The sequence below is a fragment of the Chrysochloris asiatica genome, unplaced genomic scaffold (genome assembly GCF_000296735.1).
Source record: "Chrysochloris asiatica unplaced genomic scaffold, ChrAsi1.0 scaffold00004, whole genome shotgun sequence".
In the NCBI taxonomy this organism is placed as follows: domain Eukaryota; kingdom Metazoa; phylum Chordata; class Mammalia; order Afrosoricida; family Chrysochloridae; genus Chrysochloris; species Chrysochloris asiatica.
In genome coordinates, this window is record NW_006408522.1 from 7,847,782 (window position 1) to 7,864,897 (window position 17,116).

General features: G+C 38.2%; 1 protein-coding gene across 4 annotated transcripts in view; it reads left to right on the forward strand.

Annotated features, from left to right (window-relative positions):
• VPS13C (vacuolar protein sorting 13 homolog C (S. cerevisiae)) overlaps nucleotides 1-17,116 on the forward strand; it is a 249,499-nt gene that overhangs the window by 80,525 nt on the left and 151,858 nt on the right. For all 4 annotated transcript variants that reach the window (XM_006831581.1, XM_006831578.1, XM_006831579.1 and 1 more), the window contains 5 exons: nucleotides 3,729-3,846; nucleotides 7,407-7,536; nucleotides 8,636-8,714; nucleotides 9,414-9,553; nucleotides 13,880-14,033. In XM_006831581.1, coding sequence (XP_006831644.1) covers nucleotides 3,729-3,846; nucleotides 7,407-7,536; nucleotides 8,636-8,714; nucleotides 9,414-9,553; nucleotides 13,880-14,033 — 621 coding nt within the window. The remainder of the gene's footprint in view (nucleotides 1-3,728; nucleotides 3,847-7,406; nucleotides 7,537-8,635; nucleotides 8,715-9,413; nucleotides 9,554-13,879; nucleotides 14,034-17,116) is intronic.

Here is a 17,116-nt window from a genome sequence, read left to right on the forward strand (position 1 = left end):
CTCCAGAGATGGGAAATTTCCACATGAAAGGATGAGAAGACCAGCCTGGAGTGGCTAGAAGAACAGAATTTACTTCTTGAAAGAAAGACCTATAGGAAAAATACAAAACAATAGAGGCAGACAGACTATTACTACAAGAACAAACATGTTGCTTGCCTAGGAAACATCAAGGCAAGTGGTTGGGTCCCCTCAGTGCAAACCCCCTTCCAAGAATAAGACTCAATGGGAACACACACTGATTGGTGACCATGCTCATCACTGATAAGGGGAAGTGAGGGAAAACAGCAATGAAGTGGCGAGCTAAGCCCTACAATGTGGAGAGTGAAGCGTGCAGCTGATAAAAAGAGAGGGCATATGCACAAGAACACCCACACTTTCAGATAATACCCACTTGACCTGACTTCAATGACTGGATGATCAGAGCTCAACCAGAAGAAGAAAGAAGAGGAAAAAAAAGAGTAATCTGCTACAATTTGATGAACTTGACCTACACCTATGGATGCAGTAACTTAAAAGAAGGAATAAATCCTTACAGCAAGAATCATTCCCATCCCCTCCACACACAGAGTAGACAGGGATGGGCAATTTGGACATTGGCTACCAAAAATGTGGGCGGGGGAGGGGGTGGGGTTTTACAAAGGCAAGAAGTGACTGGCTTACAAGCTTTCAAGAGGGAACCTAGAGCCAGGGGACCTGGAGGAAGGCAGAATCTCCAGTGAGTACTATCCAATCTGTCTAGGCGGAACTGATGAAATGAAGTGCAGATGGGTCTCTTGTGATACAATAGTGAATAATTGTTATCAGGACTGATTGTGAGGGTTGGAAATGTAAAGGTAGATGTTTTATAGCAAGGAAGGGAGTGATTAACTTTCCAGTCTAGGAGCGGAGGTCCCTAGGACCATCAACGGAGAAGAGCCGATAGTGGGACCCTACCTAGAGAAGCAGCGATGCTTGAGATGGAGGCACAGACGATGACGTGGAGCGATGGAGCAGCTGGGGGACTTTAGAGCCAGAGAGGGAGAGCAACTTTGTGCTGAAGACTGTGGGTGGGGTGGGGTGGGCGGAGGGGTAGTGTAGGGGTCAGGCTTGCAGTGTATACCCTTTGGTTGGTTGATGAAGCATGGAGGGTATTGGAACCATGGCAATGAAACAATATACGATAGAATGAATGTAAAACTAACGTTCTCCCATGTAAACTATCATATAATTCATAATAAAACATTAAAAAAAAAATCAAATGGCATATTGCATTAGGCAAATCTGCTGCACAAGACCTTTTTCAAGTGTTGAAGAGTAAAGACGTCAGCTGGAGGACTTAGGTGCGCCTGACCCAAGCCATGATATTTTCAGTAACGTCATATGCATGTGAAAGCTGGACAGTGAATAAGTAAGACCATAGGAGAATTGATGCTTTTGAGTTATGGTGTTGGAGGAGAATGTTGAAAGTACCATGGGCTGCCAAAAGAACCAATAGATCGGTTTTGAAGAAGTGCAGCCAGAGTGCTCCTTGAAGTCCAGGATGGTCAAACTTCGTCTCTCATACTTAGTACATATTGTCAGGAGGGACCAGTCTCTGGAGAAGGATATCATGTTTGGTAAGGTGGAAGGACAGAGAAAGAGGAAGACCCCCAATGAGATGGATTGGCCAAGTGGTAGCATCTATGGACTCAAGCATGGCAACAATCGTGCGGCTAGCTCAGGATGGGGCAGTGTTTCGTTCTGCTGTGCATAAGGTTGCTATGAGTCAGTACCGACTTGATGGCACCTAACAAAAACAAGAATGACAAGCTATAGACAACATTGCGAAGTATGAGTATTTCGGAACACTTAATTGTGCTCATGAGGAATCTGTCCGTGGACCAAGAAGCAGTTGTTTGAACAGAACATGGAAACACTGAATGGTTTAAAATTAAAAAAGGTGTGCGACAAGGTTGTATTCTGTCACCATACTTATTCAACCTGTATGCTGAGCAAATAATCCGAGAAGCTGGGTTCTATGAAGAAAATTGTGGCATCAGGATTGGAGGAAGACTCTTTAACAACCTGCGATATGCAGATGATACAACCTAGCTTGCTTAAAGTGAAGAGGACTTAAAACATTTACTGAAGAAGATCAAAGAGCACAGCCTTCGGTATGGATTATATCTCAGTGTAAAGAAATCCTCACCATTGGTCCAGTAAACATTCTTATCAACAGAGAAAAGATTGAAGTTGTCACGGACTACATTCTTCTTGGATCAACTATCAACACTCAGTGGAAGCAGCAGTCAAGAAATCAAATTGTGTATTGCATTAGGCAAATCTGCTGCACAATACCTTTTTCAAGTGTTGAAGAGCAAAGATGTCAGCTTCAGGACTAAGGTGTGCCTGACCAAAGCCATGATATTTTCAGTAATCTCATATGCATGCAAAAGCTGGACAGTGAATAAGGAAGACCATAAGAAGAATTGATGCTTTTGAGTTATGGTGTTGGAGGAGAATATTGAAAGTACCATGGGCTGCCAAAAAAACCAATAGATCGGCTTTGGAAGAAGTGCAGCCAGAGTGCTCCTTGGAGGCCAGGATGGCCAAACTTTGTCTCTCATACTTTGTACATATTGTTAGGAGGGACCAGTCTCTGGAGAAGGATATCATGTTTGGTAAGGTGGAGGGACAGAGAAAGAGATGAAGACCCCCAATGAGATGGATTGGCCAAGTGGTAGCATCGATGGACTCAAGTGTGGCAACAGTAGTGAAGTTGGCCCAGGATCGGGCAGTGTTTTGTTATACTGTGCATAGGGTTGCTATGGGTCAGTACCGATTCGGTGGCACCTAACAACGACAACAACAAGAATGAAAAGTGATAAAAGATGTTTAGTCATTACCATCAGTAAAGATCTGATTAAGACTGTTAGTGGAACCTTCTTATTTGAAGGGATAATGACGAACGTACTTTCGTCATTAAGTCTTGCCTGATAAATTAATTTTGTTTTGGAGTCATATGCCAAGGTAGTGTAATTGCACTTAGGAACTCCGTAAATCTCTCTTTCTCCTCTGCTGTTTGGTTTTTTTACCTTAACTTTGAAAATTATTTTGCTCTTTTCACTGTAACCACCCACATTGTTTGCTAATTCTGGAACCCAGGTAATTCATTTCTGGGGATTTTTGGTACTTACTTTAAAATGCCAAGATAATCTCATATGAACATTTCTAAGTAAATATTTAGAATTGTTTTTTTATGCCTTCTGTCAATCTGAAGATATAAAATAAAGAAATACAGGTCTTTTATGCTGAGACTCCTGGTGTGCTGCTGTAGGATCAGCGCTGAACTGTGAACCACAAGGTCAGTAGTCCAAACCTACCAGTTTCTCCTTGGAAACTACCTATACAAGTCATGAGTCAGAATGGACTCCATAGGACTTAACAACAACAATAAATGCTGAAAGAAGAAAAATGGATGTTCAAAAAACCTGCTTGTTGCCTATTTTCTAGTAAAGGAGCTCTGGTAGCGTAGTGGTTACGAATCGGGCTGCGATCCGGAAGGTCAGCAGTTCGAAACTACCAGCTGCTCCGCGGGAGAAAGATGAGGCGATCTGCTCCCGTAAAGATTTACAGCCTCGGAAACCCTATTCAGGGTCGCTATGGGTCGGAACCGACTCGACGGCACTTAACAACAACAACATAGTTTTCCACAGAATACTTGATAATTTTAAAAAATCAATTAATATTTTAAATGATCTTTTTTACAGAGGAAAACTGGAAAAAGTGTCGATTCCAGCATCCATCAACTATGCATATATTACAACCCATGGATATTCATGTTGAGCTGGCCAAGGCAATGGTGGAAAAGGATGTTAGAATGGCTAGGTAATGTATGAGTTTCTTTTGTATCTATTAGGCAATCAGGGAAGTGAACTAATAGCTTTATTAGTTACTGGATTTTAAGAAAACAAAGAAACGTTTTTAAGAAAATATTTGAATTACATATTGTCAATCTTTCAGCATTATTGGACCTTTACATTTTATGAAAGTTGATGATTGTTACTTAATTTGGTCATTTTAGCTTCAGTAGCAATAAAATAAAATCTTCTACAAAATTTGATCGTGAAGCTGCATAAAAGTCTTAAACTGTACTGGAGAATACAAAATAGGAACTGAATTTTAAGTTTAAATAGATAATTTTGAAAATGTTACTACATTAGTTTCTTGGGCCCCTTTATATTCTTTCCCTTCCCATCCCTAGCTGCCTGCTTGCCTCCCTGCCAATCATTGGTCTACTTTCTGACACAATAGAGTCATTAGCATTGTCTGCATTTTATATAAATGGGTTCAGACAGTTTTAACGCATTTTTGTTTGAGTACTTTGACTCAGCATAATTAATTGGAGCTTCATCCCTGCTGTATCAGTAACTCCTGACAACCTTTACGAGGTTGATGTAAAACTAACCTTGCATTTCTGAATTATTTGGCCATAATTGGTTATAATATTCTTTTAAAATGCTATTGGATTTCATTTGCTAAAATATTATGATAAAGTTTTACATATGTGTTCATGACGGATGTTGTTCTATACTTTTATTGGTTTTGGGTCAGGGTATTGGGTATCAGGTATCAAAGTCATGTGGGTCTCTCATAATGAGTTTTCTGGAAAACACTGTGTACAATTAGTATTATTTTTTTCTTAAATGTTTGTCAGAATAAACCAGTGAAACTATCTGGGTCTAGAGTTTTCTTTGTGAGATTTCAAACTGAAAATTCAGTTTCTTTAATGGAAGTAGGGCTATTTAGCTTATTTATTTTTAATAATGATCTTTGATAGTTTCCGTGTTTGTTTTGTTTTTTGAGTAATTAAGCTATCTTATCTTAGCTGTTATCCTATCTTAGTTGTGGAGTTCTGGGGTTGTGTGGTAGGATAAACACTAAACTGCAGGGTTGGTTTGAACTGCAAGATCAGTGGCTCAAATCCACCAGACACTCTTTGGAAACACCGTATTGAGTTGGAACCGACTCAGTGGCACTTAACAACACCTTAGTTGTTGAGTTTATTGGCAAATGTTGCTCATAATACTACGTTAATACACGTAGACTCTGTGGTGTTGTACCTCTCTTACTTGTGTTATTGATAATATATGCCTTTTACCTGATCAGTCTGGCTAGAGGATTATCAATTTTTATTATTCTTCTGAAAAAAACAACAACAACAACAACAAACAAAACTAGCTTTTCATTTCAATTATTTACTATTTCTGCCTTAAATTTGATTAATATTTACGCTAATGTTTATTACTGCCTCTTTTCTGCTTAGTTTGGGTTTCAGTTGCTATTTTTACTCATTAATCTGAGCCCTTCTTTTCTAATGTAGGCATTTAGTGCTATGCACTTACTGACCCCCACACATTCTGAGATTCTTAAGTCAGTAACCTTGAATAATTGTAGGGCTTCCTTCATTTGTTTCCCTTTTTTCAGCTGTTGTTTGTTACCTGAAACCATAGTATCATATCTTATGACCAGTTTTCTAGTTAGTTTAGGTGGGAGGGTTAGTCTAGTTCCTCTGTTTTTATAGCTTTGAATTCTGTATGTTGCATCAAATCAGTTCCGACTCGTAGCGACCCTCTATAGGGTTTCTGAGGAGTGGCTGGTGGTTTTGAACCACCGACCTTGCTGTTAGCCATCCCATGCTTATCTTTCAGTGCCATGCTTTAAAAATAATACAATATAATGCCTTTTTATGGTGGTTTTCAATTTATAGAGTATATTTGCAGAAAGTTCAGTCTTTTGTATGTCAGTGGTTTATGCATTATAGAAAGAATTATAGAGAATTACTTTTTTTTCAGATGTTAGGCATCTGTCATTTGAGCTAGTCACAGTCTAGCCAGGAAGCCAAAGATAAACAGCAACCAGAAAGAGCTCTGTGAGCAGGGAAGAGCTGCGACAAAGCTATTGGGGCAGACAAAACAAAACTGAGGCGGTTGTATTGAGTAAGAAAGCAGAATATAGGCATGTACGTTACATTCTGATCAGCTTACGACACACTGACAGACGAGTACAATTGTACAATAAACTGATGGACTAGTGATGGCTTTTTAATCAGGAGAGACAGAAATTAAACCTGCGTATGACATACCAGGTAGTGACAGTGCTACAAAAAATTCAAGAGAGTGACGGAGTAGACACTCTATTGTTTATCATGAGAAATTTTTTAGCTAGAAAGTTACTAGCAATCTTTGTCTAATGCTTGTCCATGAGTATCTGCGTAGGCCCACCTTCTCTCTCTTCTGCTTGTCTCCTTTTCTCTCACATGTTACTTTCTTTCTAATTACCCATCTGATCTGTCAGTGAGCACCAACAGACAGATCTCTGATCACTGAAAGTAAAATGCTGAGCCCTGCTGTGGCATTGTGGGTTAATGTGCCAGATTGCACAGTCAGTTTGAACTGCAAGCTTGGTGGTTCAAGCTCAGCTGTCGCTCCTTGGAAACCCTCTAGAGGGTCGCTATGGGTCGGAACTGACTCCACAGCACTTAACAATAACAACAACAACTCACTAGAAAACACCAAGCCTCACACAGTGCAGCTTGATGGAACCAGAGTGCAATCCCTGTCTTCGAGGACATTAGTTTTATTTTCTATTCATTTCTTTCCAGTTCTTTCCCCTTCCAACTCTCAACCAGCAACATCAGCTACTTCTCAGGGTCCACCACACCTCCACACAGCATGCTTTCCCCATAGCTACTAGAGAGGCAGAGTGGTGTACAGAAAGAATTGTAACCAGATGGGAAGTCTTGCCTGTCTGGGAAGTCTGTGTCTGTTGCTGACTGGCTGTGAGACCTTGGGCAGGTCATTTCCTCTCTCTGGGGCTTGGACTTCTCCTGTAACAAAGGCACTGCTCTGCGTGACCTTCACGTCTCCTTCAGAGCTATGTCATCATCTCCAAGACCTCTAGATCAGGAATGGATTACCCATTAAACATGGTAAGCACAGGCTCACATGTGTTCACTAATCCATAGTGATCAGTTTCACATGGGCTATAGGGACAAACATGTGAGCACAAGGAAACCTCTGCCTAACTTGTTAACTGTGCAATTCCATGTTACTCCATGAGAAATTTTTGATACTAGGAGATAAAGTATATACAGTGTTTTGGTTTTAAAAAATATGGAATTGTGCTTGAAAATATTTTTAAAAGAATTAATTAACTTAAAATGGTTTAATTCCTTAAAAAGAATGTTTAAATTACCTGGAAACTTGATTTATATAAAACTTCCCATTTCCTGACAATGTTCACTAAATGAGGCATTAGTATGTTAGATTAGCATGTTTTGAAGTGTTTCCTTTGACTCTGCAATGCAGTCATTTCACCAGTCCCTCCCTCTGCCATACTGTAGAGAAGCCAGACTTTATAACCTTACAGTTGAATTATCTTTTTAGATTTAAAGTATCAGGAGGACTTCCTCTGATGCATTTGAAAATTTCTGACCAGAAGATGAAAGATGTGCTATGTTTGCTTAACAGTATATCCTTGCCACAGAAATCACCTACTCAGTCTCCAGAGAGACAGGTAAATGGCTATAATAAAAATGCTAAAATCTCTTTACATTTGTATACATAGTAAGTTCTCTTTCATCTTTGTGTGCACTACCCTTGTTGTGATGTCTATTAATTTTTAGGACAAGTTTATTTGTGCCCTTTTGATATTTGCTATTTATTTTGTTGATTCTATGAAACACTGTGAATGACATAGAATACATAAAGATTATAGCCTGTTTTCATTACGGTTTTAGAGTGCTAGGAGAAAAATTTAGGGCAGGCTTTATAAGTTAAGGTGGCAAAAATACAAGTAATGAAAAGTAAATGATTTTTAAACTTGCGAAACATGTTGTAAATAGAACTAGAAGTAGAAAATATCTTTAAAATCTTATAAATAAAATAGTATGAACTTTATATATTAGACTTAAAAGTTTTATTTCATTTTAATTGGAATTGATTTTTACAGCACAAAATAAATGTTGAAATTTACTTACTTTGGAAATGAGAGTTCAGAGAGCCAGTTGGAGAGTTCAGAGAGCCAGGTCCCATTCTCCAGGGACCTGTAATAAAAATTCACATTTATGTTATAATAGATAGCAACAAACTTACACAGAGTCCTAAATAGAATAGCCTATTAGAGCTACAGAGTCCTGGTGTGGTGCTGCCGGTTAATGCGATGGACTGCAGTGTGGGTTTAAACCGCAAGGTCGGTGGTTCAAACCCACCAGCTGCTCCTTGGAAACCTTGTACAGGGTCGCATGAGTTGGAACCAATTGAGCGGCACTTAACAACAACAGTAACAACTAGAACTAGACATAGTTTTGTCCTTGTAGATGCAGATGGTAGTCTTAATAATTTAGAAATCCCAGCCAACCATATTACTGTTGGTAGTTGTTGTTAGGTGCCGTGCAGTACTGATCCTGCAGCCAGCCCCACATCAGGACTCACTGATTAGTGACTTACATGATAGACTTTGTTGGAAGATTTGTGTATTGTGTGTGAACGTATCTTTCCATTTCTTTGTATCTTGTAATGCTCTTTCTGTTTTTGTTTTTTTTTTCCCATGTATCATCTATCACGTTTAATCCTACTAAATTAGTATATTAAGAAAACTTTATATTCTCTCCTAGATATCCTCAATTCCTGTTATTTCAGGTGGGACAAAAACTGTACTTGATACTTCACTGTTACTAGGTGGAATGGAGTCAGGTAAAGAAAGTAAAATGTTCTTTCTTCACTAAATCAAGCCTGTAAATTGGCTTATAAAGATATGGTTTTCAGGAAATAAAGGAATTACGAAGGTGGTATGGTAATTTAACATACAACTTCTATATACACTTCAAAGAATGGTTCTTGTTTTAGCTATGCTCACTAAACAAGTGTGCTCCTGAGTTACTTGAAACCTTTTAAAACCCATATTTATTAATCAGTTTAAGGATTTTTTTCTGCTTGTCAGTGCTAATATTAAAAATTCAGCTGTGCTTCTTGCCACAGTCTCTACCTTATCCTCTGGATTGACTCGGGGTTTTTTTTTTTTTTGTTGTTGTTGTTTGAACTATAATAGTGGGGAGAAGGACCTTGTCTTTCCTGGTCACCGTGGTGTTCTTAGTGGGCTGGCATTGCCTGACCCATGGTAACTGATGCCCAAATATTATTTTATTGAATGCTGACTAATGAATGAACTCAGAAGAAAAACTATGATGACAGGTGAATTAAAACCAGTTGTGTCATTTGATTTTAAATATGACTGTAACATGGCCTTGTGAGATTTAAACCATGGAAACTGTTCTGAATATGAGGATTATAGGTAATAAGTTACTTTTACTGATGAGAGACTTAAGTTTGAGTGTTGTAGGCAGCGTTCAGTGGGTGTGGTTATCAGGTCAAATGAATGTCATATTCCCTTAGAGTCTGATGATGAATATTTTGATGCTGAAAATGGGAACTCACAGACGGGTAAAAGTATAAAAGGATCAGAACTAAAAAAGGCTGCAGAGGCCCCAAATGAGGAACTCATTAATCTTCTACTCAAGTTTGAAATAAAAGAGGTGTGTATATTTGTTTTGTCCGTGCATACATATGTTTGCGTTTTTACTATTCTTGTAAACTGTCTCATGCTAGACCCAAACATTTAGTATATTAAAAATATGGTACTCTATTTGCCCTACTGCCCAAAGCACAACCACACATCGAAAAAAACATTCCAAGAATATGGAATGCTGCTTTTTCTGTGTGTGTGAAAACTGCTAAAGATACTTGTTAGGTGAAAAATGTAATTCACATGTTTTAATTGGAGTGTATTTGATTAATTTAATACTTTTTGAGATTCAAAATAATTTCCTGTGTTTATTTCTTCTTTGGATGATTGAGTATTCGTATCCAAAGTACCAAAAAGATGTTTACTTGTGCTTATATTGACTATGCAGAATACCAGAAAGGTGTTTACTTGTACTTTACTATGCAAAGACTTTCAACTCTGTGAATCATGACAAACTATGGATAACATCACAAAGAATGGGTCTTCTAGAACACTTAATCATACTCATGAAGAACTTGAACATGGACTAAGAGGCAATTGTTAGAACAAGGAGATACTGAATGGTTTTAAATGAGGAAAGGTGTGTGCCAGGGTTGTATCCTTGTACCATATTTTTTCAGTCTATATGATTAGAAAATAATCTGAGAAGATGGATTATATGAAAAAGAACGTGGCATCAGGATTGGAGAATGACTCGATAACAACCTCCACCATGCAGGATACAGCCTTGCTTGCTGGAATTGAAAAGGAGTTAAAGTACTTACTGGTGAAGAGCAAGGACCATACATAGTCTTCAGTATGGGTTGTATCTCATTGTAAACAAAGCAAAAATCCTTACAACTGGGCCAGTAATGATAAATGGAGAAAGATTGAAGTTGTCAAGGACTTCATTTTGCTTGGATCCATAATCAGCATTGATGGAAGCAGCAATCAAGAAATCAAATGACATAATACATTGGGAAATCTTCTGCACACGACTTCTTTAAAGTGTTCAAGAGCAAAGGTGTCAGTCTGAAGACTAAGGTGTTAAGGTATTTTCATTCACCTCATATGCATGTGAAAGTTGAACAATGAAGAAGGAAGACCAGAGAAGAATTGATGCATTTGAATTATGATGTTGGAGAAGAAAATGGAAAGTTCCATGGATTGCCAGAAGAACAAACCAATCTGTAGAGAAGCCAGGGTGACAAGACTGTCTCTCACACTTTGGATATGTTATCAGGAGAAACCAGTCCCTGGAGAAGGACATCATGCTTGGTAAAGTGGAGGGACGGTGAAAAAGAGGAAGACCCTTAACAAGATGAGTTGACACAGTGACTACAGCATTGGGCTCAAATGTAGCATCAATTGTGCGGATGGCACAGGACCGAACATTGTTTTAGTTTATTATGCAGAGTATTGCTATGTATAGGAATCGATTCCATGACCCCTAACAGCAGCAACAACTCTAAGTCCTTTTTCTGGAAAACATTTCCAGCACTTTTTTTCCTAATTTGTGAGAGTTCTTTACAACCTATAACAGCTGTTCAGACAATGTCTGACCGTATATACGTTTCACTCCTAGAAGATTATAATGTGTTGTTGTTGTTGTTAAGTGCTGTCGAGTCAGTTCCCACCCATACGGTCCTTTATAGGGGTTCTGAGGAATAACTGGTAAGCTTGAACTGCTGACTTTGCAGTTCAGCTTTGAAGCCCAGTACATAAACCCACAGCACCTAATTGGAGAACTGGATGTAGTGGGCATTAAACATGGTGAATGCAACTTCCTGCACACAACATGTGAATCATGTCTTGTACATACAGAGTATTTGGGCTGCCAGATATAGAATGGTATTATGTTGCATATATAACCTATAATGCATATGTCTTGATAGTATTACTGGCATATATGTGCACTGTAGACTTCCTAATGTTATTTTAATGTGAACTTTCTTCACTTAAATAAAGAGTTTACAGTATACTAGTGTATGTTTCAGCTGGTAGGCAGCAGCTCATATCATGTGTCTCTTGAGTGTTGTTGCATTGTCTCTCTGTCCAGTTTTCTTTTGAAAATATTACCGTGCAGTCCATTATGGCTCCCACATGGAGCAAAACCTGTACTAGTGACAGCAGCAGCAAAAGGCAAAGAAGGATTCAGTGTTGAAATGAAGCAAAAGTTTATTCAGCAATGCAAAGGGAACAGTCAGTGAATGATGCTGTTCAAGATTCAGACATGTTCACACAACGCTCAAACCACGTAACGTCCTGTATGCCAGAATGCATTGTGGACATTAAATGACATATGACTCTATTAATCTGTTTATATTTGTAAAACCGTTTTTGCCAATGTAAAGTTTCAACTGTTTCTGTAGTGAAATTTATCACACTTTTCTTTATGTTCTAGTTTTAGTACTGTGTTTAAAAAGTTCTTGCCTACTTACAAAAAATATTTACCAGTTATTTTATGTATTACTTTATGGTTTCATTACTTATGTTTAACTCATTAGTTATCAGAAATTTATTTTTACATATGAATTTTGTGCTGAATGCTTTATTACTTTTGTGTTTTTCCTATGTGGAGTTTCCTGGCTGTTTTTTGATACCAGAAAGCATTGTAGTATCATATCCTCTGTTGTCTGTTGATTGAAGCAGTCACAGGTATACCTAAAGTTAAAGTGAGGGAAGAATCAGAAAACTTTTAAATTAAATTTAAAAACCACATACTAGGGGGATTAAAATGTTTTTGGGAAAACTCCATTATTTTTCAATTCCATTTTTTACGAACTTTTTGAAGCCCCTTAATATATGGAGTCCTGGTGTGGCACTATGGGTTAATGCGCCAGACCGCAGAGCCATTTGAACTGCAAGGTCGGCGGTTCAAACTCACCAGCTGCTCCTCAGAAACTCTATACAGGGTTGCTATGGGTTGGAACTGACTCGACGGCGCTTAACAACAACGTCATCAATGTATGTTTTATTTTTCATTGTCAGATTATATTGGCTATGATTTACACCATAAATTTAAATAATAGAAATTATAGTGAGCATCCTTTTCTTCATACTCTAATGAGAATGTATTTTTTATTACAAGATGTGATTTTTTTTTTTTTTGAGACAAAGGTTTTAAAAATAATAATATTAAGGAAGAATCCATATATTCCTACATTTATTAAATAAAATGAATTTATACCAATAAGTGTTGTTAAGTTTCATCATGATTCCTAGATGTTGTTGTTGTTGTTGTTAGGTGCCATTGAGTTGGTATCAACCCATAGCGACCTTAGTTGTCTTCCAAATTTCTTGGCAGAGATAAGTGAGTGCCTCCTGTATCGCCTCACTTTCTTGAAAGATATCAATTTTTATTCCATCAATTCCTGGTGCCTTGTTCTTTGCCAATTCCTTCAATGCATCTTGGACTTCCTCCTTCATTATCATTGGCTCTTGATCATATGCTACCTCTTGAAACGGTTGAACATTAACCATTTCTTTTTGGTACAGTGACTCTGTGTATTCTTTCTATCTTCTCTTGATGCTTTCTGCATCATTCAATACTTTGCCCAGAGAATCTTTCAATAACGAAAGTTGAGGCTTGAATTTTCTCTTCAGTTCACTCAGCTTGAGAAATCCTGAGCGTGTTCTTCCTTTTTGGTTTTCTGATTCCAGATCTTTGGACATTTTGTTGTAATGTTTGACTTTATCTTCTCGAGCTGATCTTTGAAATTTTCTGTTCAGCTCTTGGACCTCCTCATTTCTTCCATTTGCTTTAGCATCTCTACGTTGGAGCGCAAGTTTCCATGTCTCTTCTAACATCCATTTTGACCTTTTCCCTCTTTCTTGTCTTCTCAATGAATTTTTGCTTTCTTCATATATGATGTTCTTGATGTCATCCCACAACTCTTCTGGTCTTCGGTCTTTAGTGTTTAATTCATCAAATCTGTTCTTCAGATGATCTCTAAATTCAGATGGGATATATTCAAGGTCATATTTTGGCTCTTGTGGACTTGTTTTCATTTTCTTTAGCTTCAGTTTGAATTTGCATGTGAGTAATTGATGGTCTGTTCCACAGTCTTCCCTGGCCTTGTTTTCACTGATGATATTGAGCTTTTCCATCTTCTCTTTCCACAGATATAGTCAGTTTGATTCCTAGATAGATGAACTTAAATTCTCAGTAGTCGAATTGAGGATGAAGATGATAGTGTCCAATCATATTAAATAGCTTTGTGGTAGTAGAGGAGTATGAGCACAGTTTCTACTGTTCTCATGGTGATTTGTATGAAGAAAGTTTTTTTTTGTTGTTTCTTTAAATATGATTCATCGTATTTGTTAACTTTTTAATTGGCTGTACTGATTCTTTCAGGTGATTTTGGAACTTACCAAACAACAGAAACAAGAAGATACAATTCTGGTATTTAATGTCACTCAATTAGGAACAGAGGCTACAGTGAGAACATTTGACTTAACTGCAGTGTCTTATCTAAAGAAAATCAGCTTGGATTACCATGAAATTCAAGGTAAAAGTCATAAAACTATAAAGAATAGCATAAAAAGTAAAAATAATAGCACTTTAGGATATCTGAAACATTTATTTCTATAACATTATTTATGTGTATAGTAAGTAATAACTAGTTAAATGGTCTTAAGCACTTTATAAATGATGATTTGTTTATTTTGTATAAAATCACTAAGTTGTTATGAGCCATTGAGTTGGTTCTGACTCATAATGACCCTTTATTCAGTTTCTGAGAGCTGCTGGTGAGTTTGAACTGTTGACCTTGAAGTTGGTAGTCCAGTGCTTATCCTACAACACCACACCAGTACTCCTCAGTATGAACTGGTTGTCATTGTTGTTAAGTGCTGTTGAGTCGGTTCTGACTTTTAGTGACCCTGTATATGGTTTCCAACGAGTATCTGCTAGGTTTGAACTGCTGACTGTGGTTTGCAGTCCAGTGCTTGCTCCTACAGTGCTACACTAAGAGTCTTGAGTATGAAATACTGTTATTTTCTACAGTTTATATGTGGTAAAACCTAGGCATAGGTGTACTTAATCCATGGTCACGTGCCTATTAATAGTTTAACCATTTTGACTTACTGCCTCAGAGAACCTGTGTAAATCTCTTCATTCCCACTTTACATGGAGAGATTAAATAAAGAGAGATTTAGCGTCTCAACTCAAGATCATGTATCTCACAAATAGCAAAATCTGTCATTTGTTTCTAGTTTTATGATATTGGAGTCCTTATTTTTTCTATTGAATAGTGTTTGTGTATCACAAGAAACACCAGAGTATAAGATAAAAATCATAAACATAAAATTGGCTCTGTTTTAAAAGTTGCTGTTGTTGTCAAGTGCTGTAGAGTTGATTCCGACCCATAGCGACCCTGTATAGGGTTTCCAAGGAGCAGTTGGTGAGTTTGAACCACCACTCTTACAGTTCAAACGGCTTTGCAATCTGGTGCATTAACCCACAACGCCACATCATTTCAATGTTTGTATATCTCATGTGTTTATTAGATATTTGAGGAATGGTTGAAGCTACAGTAATTCATGTTACCTGATGCACCAGTTGTGTGCCGTGGAGTCGGTTCTGACTCATAGCGACCCTGTACAGGGTTTCCGAGGCTATAAATCTTTACGGGGAGCAGAAAGCCTCATCTTTCTCCTACGGAAGAGCTGGTAGTTTTGAACTGCTGAGTATGAGGTTGGCAGCCCGATTCATAACCAGTATGCTACCAGATACAGAAATGGCTACAATCATACATTGACAGAGAACATCCAGAGGTTCAAGCTGGATTCAGAAGAGGCCGTGGAGTGAGGGATATCATTGCTGATATCCGATGGATCTTGGCTGAAAGCAGAGAATATCAGAAAGATGTTTACCTGTGCTTTATTGACTATGCAAATGCTTTCGATTGTGTGGATTATGTTAAGCTATGGACAATATTGTGAAGTATGAGTGTTCCGGAACACTTAATTGTGCACACAAGGAATCTTTCCCTGAACCAAAAAGCAGTTGTTCGAACAGAACATGGGAACACTGAATGTTTTAAAAATTTAAAAAGGTGTGTAATAAGGTTGTATTCTTTCACCATATTTATTCAACCTGTATGCTGAGCAAATAATCCGAGAAGCTGGGTTCTGTGAAGAAAAATGTGGCATCAGGATTGGAGAAAGATTCATTAAAAATCTGCAATACGCAGATGATACAACCTTGCTTGCTGAATGTGAAGAGGACTTAAAACATTTACTAATGAAGATCAAAGAGCACAGCCTTTGGTATGGATTGCACCTCAATGTAAAGAAAAGAAAAATCGTCACCACTGGACCAGTAAACAACGTTCTTATCAACGGATAAAAGATTGAAGTTGTCAGGGACTTCATTCTTCTTGGATCAACTATCAGCATCATGGAAGCAGCAGTCAAGAAATCAAACGGTGTATTGCATTAGGCAAATCTGCTGCACAAGACCTTTTTAAAGTGTTGAAGAGCAAAGATGTCAGCTTGAGGACTAAGGTGCGCCTGACCCAAGCCATGATATTTTCAATAACCTTATCTGCATGCAAAAGCTGGACAGTGAATAAGGAAGACCATAGAAGAATTGATGCTTTTGAATTATGGTGTTGGAGGAGAATATTGAAAATACCATGGGCTGCCAATAGAACCAATAGATCTATTCTGGAAGAAGTGCAGCCAGAGTGCTCCTTGGAGGCCAAGATGGCCAAACTTCGTCTCTCATACTTCAGACATATTGTCAGGAGGGACCAGTCGCTGGAGAAGGATATGTTTGGTAAGGTGGAGGGTCAGAGTAAAAAGAGGAAGACCCCCACGAGATTAATTGGTCAAGTAGCAGCATCGATGGACTGAAGTGTGGCAACAGTAGTGAGGTTGGCCCAGAATTAGGCAGTGTTTTGTTCTGCAGTGCACAGGGTCGCTATGGGTCGGTACTGACTTGATGACAACAAGAACAACGACAACGGGCCAGTTGCTTCTCAGAAACCCTATGCTGGGTCACTATGGGTCAGAACCGACTCAATGGCATTTAACAGTAACAACTGCTAGTAAGATGGAGTTTACATTGTTTTTGTGAGGGAAAAATCAGAATAATAAATTTGCTTAGCTTTTTTCTTTCCCTTTAAAGATGACCTTGGAGGTCCAGGGGACATTCTGAGAAGTCTCAGAAATAGGCAGATATTAAGAGATGGCTACAGTGGGGAATCAGTCTTTTTCCCTCAGCTTCTCCAGGCAGCTAGCTCCTTGTACAAGAGAGCACTGTATATGGTTTCTGTGAGTCAGTGTCAGCTCCAAGTCTTTAGGCTAGTGTAGTGGGTTACCAGCTGGGCTGCTGACCACAAAGTAGCAGTTTGAATCTACCAGCTGCTCCGAGGGAGAAAGATGAGGCTTTCTGCTCGTATAATTATTTACATCCTTGGAAACCCTACATAGGGTCGCTCCGAGTCGGAACGAACTCCACGGCACAGAATCATCATTCATAATAATAAAATAAGTTTAACAGTTAAGTAAAAAAGTCTGTCCTTCTATGTAAACTGTCTCTAATATAGGCAAATAATTTAAATTTCTCTAATGGAAATAAAGTATT